Genomic DNA, 7,531 nt, shown 5'->3' with positions numbered 1-7,531 from the left:
CCTGAACTCCAAAGAAAAACTCATAACCGATTAGCGAGCGGAGTTGCATGTAAACATGGCGGAGTGACGCACGATAAGATCAATTTGTTAATGCAAGTCGAGCTCACTCAACATAATCATGAAGAATTATACAGTATGCTGCAGTCCGTCGGCATACACAGTAACACAGCTGATGTTAATGCTCCACTGTAAATTACATGTATTGCAGTCTCAACACAAGTGTTTTGAATTAAAGCTGTGAATTATAGCGGTGTGGTTGTGCAAGCTAATGTGTCAACACAATCCTCTGAGCAGTCATTTGAATGCATGCATGTGCTACACAGCAATGACAACCACTTGACCTTGGCAGTCCCTGCTGGACCGGGCTGGGACATCCTTTGAACCTGGGCTGTTAACGAACTGACCATTTGGATGTTATTACAAAGCATTAGAGATCCTGAAGCCCCCATGCTACTCCCAAAGCGATCAGGTAATTTGAAAGAGTTCCAGCGAGTTTAAGACGTGCAGATGTTTTGAGTTTCAACCAGGCATCTGTTTATGCAGACGCACTTTATGTTCGAAAAACCACAAAGGACCTCCAATAGGTTTTATGGTGCAGCATTAGCTAGAGCAGTCAGCTTTGTAATTGTGCCACTGCAGGTAATAAGCAAATTGGTCACAAGCAGCGTTCCCTGTAGATATGACCAGAAACATACAATTTTGCCCAGCATGCTCAGTGTCTACGGTCCTCAGGTGTCTGAATACTGCTGTCAGTACTCTACTGCTGCAGTCAGTACTTCGCTACGGCAATCCCTTATGGCACATACTCTGCTTAAATTCCATTGCAACAACAAGATCCAGTGGCAATGAAAATTTAGCGACTAAAAAAACAATTACAATAGTTTTAGTCAACATGCTATTCCTGCTTTAACTAGCGGTTGTTTTAGAGCTTCACTCGGTCTACTGGGATGCATCTGTAGTGTAATATAATGTCCATATCCACTCTCATATATAAGTATGACTTTTTTCTGCCAACCATTAAGGCAGATCTCAGAGTCTGGGACAACATGGGTGAGACACTCTTTTTGTTTGTACAGCAGGATTACTCTGTTTGTCTTCACATCTGATAACAGAATATAAATGTTTAGCAAGTGGAGATAATACAATAACACTCTGTGTGTGTGTGTGTGTGTGTGTGTGTGTGTGTGTGTGTGTGTGTACGGTGTACATGTATCCCCTCTCAGCCTGACCTCTTAGTGAAACAGATGATGTGTCTCTTCATGCTGGGTTGTGTATTTTTCCCAGAGTGACATACACACCATACTCTGGTGTCTATGTCCTATTATGTGACAAGGACCCATTTCAGATTTGAAGTGATCCAAACAGTCAGCCGCCACTTGAGAGAACTGTCTTCATGAACAGAGAACAGAGGTCGATGGGAGCTACAAGGACGAGTGTCCTACAGATGCCATCTCCAACAGCTTCTGTGGTAACGATGGCACTTGAACTGAAATAGGCACGCTGAACAAGGGAACAGGCTTTTAGATCTTTTTGTGTTTCACTAAAACTGTCATGGCTAAGCATGAGTGCCTGTTGGTGTGCGGGCCCGTGTAACAACACATCAGTGATGGAATCCCTACACCCTAGAGGAGGTATTGTCCACAGTGCACCTCTGAGAGCTTGTCACTGTGCTATTATACAATACTCATGCAACAAGCTAGATCAACTCAGGGATATTACACACATAAGGTGTTTATCCTCTGAAAGTACTGAGAGTCTATAACGACACATTCAAGTTGGGCTCATGCTTTGCCCCCTGCCTGCGCATCCCTCAATAAATACAATTACAAATGTTCATGGAGAGTAGTGTTTTTTCTTTGTGTGCATCACAGTTGAAGAGTAGCCATCCAATCAACACAACAATAGGCTGTTTAAGCCTTGTTAATACCCTGTGAGACATTGGACCCATGTCCGCCAGTTAGCATTGACTTCTGATCCCTTTTCATAGGACGGAGGCCATGCCATGGTTGCAGGTTAGCTTGGTAAGTTAGGTTAGTGTGGTCATGTTCATTAGCCTATACAAACTGTGCTAATGGTAGCATATCTCAGAGAGCTCCATAGCCAGCTCCAGACACTCACCTGTCTCATGACAGGCATCAAACAGGCCACAGTCAAAGTCCATGTTACAGTTGCAGTCATTGCTGGGCATGGCCTCCACTGTGGTGGAGAAGTGTTTGTAACTGGGGCAGCAGTGATAGGTAGCTCTCTCACAGGAGCCGGGCAACATGAGGCACAAGTCATAGAATCTGCAGAAGAGGCAGTTCAGGATGATCCCTGCACAGTCAGCTGAGTGGCAGAGAGAGAGAGAGGAGGGGGGGGGGGGGGGCTCATGAACAATGGTAGTCTATAGTAATACAGCATATTAAAGTACAGATCATGCTCCTCCAGTAAGTAGTTAATTCAGATGCAAGGGATTGAGTGGAATGAGAACTGTATATGAATGGTTTAACCTTTCTGTTTTTTGTAGCAGCCTATAGCAGACAGACCATAGCTGTGACGGTCTGTATTTAAAGGTCTGTATTGTAATAAATGCTTTGAATGTCCAATCCATACCTTGGGATTTTGTCTTTAAGACATAGATCCTTGCTGCTCCTAAAAGACCTTGTGTCTGACTGTCCTCACTTATTGTTGATAACATTTTAAAAGGCTCCACTCTCTCCCTGGGCGTTCCTTTACACATGCATAATTTAAGAAATCACCTTTCACTCCCTCACAGAGAGACAACTGAGAAAGCTGTTTGGAGACATAATCAATTACCGTCAGTCTCCACTGCATACTTCTCTCACAAGGAGGAACATTTCCAAGTTGCACTGTAGCTGCTTTGAAAGAATGTGCAGTGTGCCTTCCCATCACCCTTTGCCAAATGGTGCCCCCTGGGTGCCATCAAGCATGACATCACTGAACTACCATGATGATGTCCATGAACAGACAACAATCATTTCAGTTTGTTGTGAAATTTCTTTGGGAATTGGACATTTTGCACAACTAAATAATTCTAAGCAAGAGACACATTTCTAAGTAAAAGTTTAAACAGCAATTCAACACACTAGCACAATATAGATAGCTGTTCAAACAATGCATGTTTTTGTTAAAAAACAGACAGACAACAAAACATCCATGCTCTAATATTCTAAAAGATCATTTTGAAATGATTGCTTAATAAATACATATTCAGTACATAACATTATTTACTGATCTGTAGATAATAATTCAAGTACATTAGTAATCAATTGTGTTGCTTCATTCAGTGGAAGTGTTTCCACTGTAGTGGCCAGCTTTTACATTATAGGATTCTCTCTACTGCAGTTTCTGTATCTGAATTATTCACACAGTTTAATAATTAATCGTATAAGACTGCATTTAAACATGCTTACAGCAGTGAGATATAAAGCTTGTAATTGGTCACATTTGAAGTTCTTACTAACATTGCAGAGGGTTGCAAACATACAGTGCCTTCGGAAAGTATTCAGACCCCTTCACTTTTTCCACATTTTGTTGTGTTATAGACTCAATTTAAAATAGATTAAATTAAATGAATTTAAAAGAATGACAAAGTGAAAACAGGTTTTTAGAAATTGAATTGTACTGTATTAAAATTGAAAGCTAAAATGCTATCAACAAATCACTCAGTAAGTTGAATTGAATCCATCTTAATGCAAGGATAATAGTTCATGTAATTTTGGAATTAATATCTGATTTGCATAGGAATCAATTACACACTGTGTAGATTAGGATGTCACTACCAACTCTTTCAATTTCATAATTTTCTCTTGATCCTGACAATCCCCAGTCCCTGCCAGTGACAAACATACCCATAACCAGTATTCTTCACACAAGAGATGGTGCGGAAACTGCATTGCATGTGCTGGATTTGCACCAAACTTATTTATATTTCAGAGATAAACGCTTTCAAGACATAAAATTAATTATGCTATCATTCAGACCACACACACATTATAACAACAAACTACACTACTTCATCATTCCTGTACGTCATTATTAGCATGCTAAGTTCTCTCTTGATGTTTTGTCATGTCCTAACTATCTGGTAAAGTGGTTTGGTTAGACAAGCAGTGAAACAGAGCAGTTGTATGGTGCTTCCTATTTGTTCCTTGTGCTGTAGAGTGTGTATCAGACTACTTGAGGTACATCAGAGTGGTGTGTACAGCTTACTGCTTACTGTATGTCACTAACCTCCTGTGTCTGCCTGAAGAGAAGAGGACTCACAGTCTGAGGAAGAGTAGGACCTCCTGCTGTACTTATCCACAGTGAACAGAGAGGAAGTGGAGCTGTCACACTCCCTGGGCCGCTGAGAATCATGGGAGCCCTGGTCTGAGTTGGCCCTCCCAGGTTCATACTCAGGGATGGTACTGAGTTTCCATGCACTGACAGGAGCTTCGTTCTGAACTGCCTCTGTTAAACAGGATGGAACACCTGAGCATTCACACAACATACCAAGACATGCTGTGTCTGTTTGAATGTAAGTGTGAATAAACATTAGTACTGTGCAGTGCAATTTCCTTTCCGGATAAAGGTTTTTATCATACTCACATTTTACATTGATAATAGACATTTTGCATCTGTCGCTCAAACATGATATTGCTTACTGTGCAAAGTACAAAAGTGGAAAACTTCTTTGCATTAAGTTATTAAAATTAAATCAATAAATAAACAGGTATCATCAAAATTTTACCCTAGACCTTACAGGAAATGAGGGAAACATTGAGAAGCAAAAAAGCAGCGAGACCATTCAGCAGGGGGAAATATTGATTGAAAACTCTCATTTAGATTGAGTAACCTCCCTTGAACCTGACAACTGTCCATTCTCCAGCACAGAGTAACAGCCAGGGCTCCTAGTGGACACATTATTTCTCTGCCTACACTAAATAGTCAAAAGTAGAGACAACTGAACATAGCTCAGGGCTGTATTGGCTGATTGTAAGATGTGATTCTATTTTTTAAAGTGGGTAAAAACAATGATTTCAATTTAAGAAGCAACATATGGTCCACTTGACTTGATAGTTCCTTTTATTTTAGCATTAGAGATGTGTTTTGTGTCTGATCTGTCTCTCCCCATTTACTGACAGTGATTGAACAGCAGCGGGAAAAGTAGGGATTAAATAGGGGAAGCTGTATAACAATGTTTCCAGTTAAAACGAGTTACAGAATCAATGCAGTCTGCCTTGTATCAGAGCTCACAAACAGTAAGATGCTTTTGGGTTATCTAATAAATACTGTAGCACCTGCAGCTGGTGTGCCTATGACCATTAGCTGATAAAGAAACAAGGCCTGCGGGCAAGATACACATTTTTGAGATTTTGTTTCAGTGCTTATGATGCCTCATTAGGAATCACAACAGCATCTCTGTGGAGAAGTTTGAAGGGTACAGACAATGTAAATAGGTGCGTGGATGACTTATTGTATCAATCCTGTGACAACAATGTGTTAAGTAAACCATATCTTGGTGATCGGACGTCAACAGTAATCAATGACAGTTTGGCATACTGATTAGAAGAGAAAACAACTTCAGTACACTGGCTTTCTTGCTACTTCGCATGTATGTGGAAAAAGGCATATTGATTAGAGAAATGTGGTAACTCAAATGTGCCTACTCATGGCACATGTATGGTAATGACCAAGTGTGGTGTAATCCTTGCAGAAACATAAACATAATGCCTGAAATGGAAATGGTCAGGCTAACAGTATAGGTTACAGCACTTTCTGATGTGTATGCACTTGCTGTTTTACTCTTTACATTAGGAAGTCAAATGAATTCCATCGAGAAAACTTACCATCTCTTACCAAAGAGCAATTCTCTTCACCTTCCCTTTCAATTTCCTTTCCTCTTTCCTCATTTGTTCTAGCATTTTGTTCTGCCATCTGATCCATTGCAGCATAAATCAATTATAGAATGCATTAATAACAAAGCATTGATTTATGATCATCTATCCAAAACACCCACTCTCAGCTTGGTTACGGACGATATTTCAAATACTGGAATGCACTGATATTAGCTGAGACAGTCATACATCAAAGTTCAAACACAGAATACAAACAGTTATACAATATAGCTTAACTGTTGATACGCTTTCTCTTAGATCACAAGCCATCCGACAATGCATCGTAACAGGTCCCATAAATGAGCGACAAATGCCACCCAATAGTTCCTGCATTCAACCAAGTCGTTTTGTGAATGGAGCGAAACGCAGCTTACTCTACCTGTGAAAACTTTAAGCGGGATGCCAGGTGCGTGGGGTGCAGACTTCGGGACCATCATACACTTGTGCTAACCCATCTCGCGCATATTCCATTTGGCCTGACCCACCCTGTTGTTCCGATGACGCTTGCAGAAAAGACTATCAACCTCTCATTTGCGAATTGCAAACTTTTCTTTGTGAGAGTTGTATGAGCATGACTTTTAATAACGTTCACGAATAACAATTCACCAACACGTGTTTCTGAGCCTAGATCAAGACAAGAATGTAAGTGTAAGTGTTTGAAACAACCCTCTAAAGACGAGCCTAGCTAACAACATTAGCAGGCTAGACACACTGCCAAAGTCACCTCAAATCCTGCATTTCATGATCAGTAACAAATACAGGAATCCAGGTAATGAAATATTATTATCAACAAGGCAATAAACAACAAAGTGTTTTTAGGTGAAACGTGGATAGATTAAGATCAAGCTGCATTATTTTTTCTTAGTTAAAACGGTACCAATTTACACTAATTAGACCCAACATTAGAGTTGCATTTTAAAGGACGCCCAGCTGTGTTTCCATATGTTTAGAGCGTAAGAGGCATGCTAATTGAAATATTACAACGTGAGAGTATTTGTCTACAAGGATGACGACTGAAGAATAGAGAGAGGGTTGCGTTTCATGTTTTACACACACACACACACACACACACACACACACACACACACACACACACACACACACACACAAACCTGGATATTCATTTTGAGACAAGAATGTTCAGTAATGATTGCAACTACATGTACTCCAGTAAGGCCCTAGCCCTACAATATACGATTATTCTGTATACCCTGCAAAAAAAGGATTAATGTCCTTATTGTGGTTCTCATTCTGACTGCTGGTGTTCAGCTCTCATTGGTCTATGTCAATCATGCAGTTAGTGCAATACCACAGGTGACATGATTAATTTGGCTTTTATGGAAATGTACTCACTGTGAGAGGTGCTGTGGACCTGAGACTGCAGAAAAGTCACTGTAGCTGACATGGCACCCATTAGAGCTTTCCTTAATGTAGACTTGTGTGATGGCCTGAGTCTGAGATCAAGTTCAGATACAAATTACAGTACATCTAAGTGACAGTTTACTGACTGATTCACAGCACTTGTAATCCTCTCCATTATTTACAATTGTAAACACACATTTTTATGACCCTCTCCCCTCTCTCTCTCTCCCTCCCCCCCCCCCCCCCCCCTCTCTCTCTCTCTCTCTCTCTGTCTCTCTCTCTCTCTCTCT

At 40.6% G+C, this 7,531-nt stretch overlaps 1 protein-coding gene across 1 annotated transcript; it reads right to left on the bottom strand.

Annotated features, from left to right (window-relative positions):
- Positions 1–2,068: 2,068 nt before the first annotated feature.
- Positions 2,069–7,293, bottom strand: mdfic2 (MyoD family inhibitor domain containing 2; the record flags this gene model as incomplete). Its single annotated transcript, XM_083667612.1, has 3 exons — positions 2,069–2,325; positions 4,234–4,452; positions 7,233–7,293. 3 exons carry the CDS (start codon positions 7,291–7,293, stop codon positions 2,069–2,071), a joined length of 537 nt encoding a protein of 178 aa, XP_083523738.1.
- Between the last annotated feature and the right edge of the window lie 238 nt (positions 7,294–7,531).

Source organism: Argentina silus (genome assembly GCF_951799395.1).
Source record: "Argentina silus genome assembly, chromosome: 4".
NCBI lineage: Eukaryota > Metazoa > Chordata > Actinopteri > Argentiniformes > Argentinidae > Argentina > Argentina silus.
Note: the sequence above shows the minus strand (reverse complement) of the source record. Positions and strands in the feature narration are given on the sequence as shown.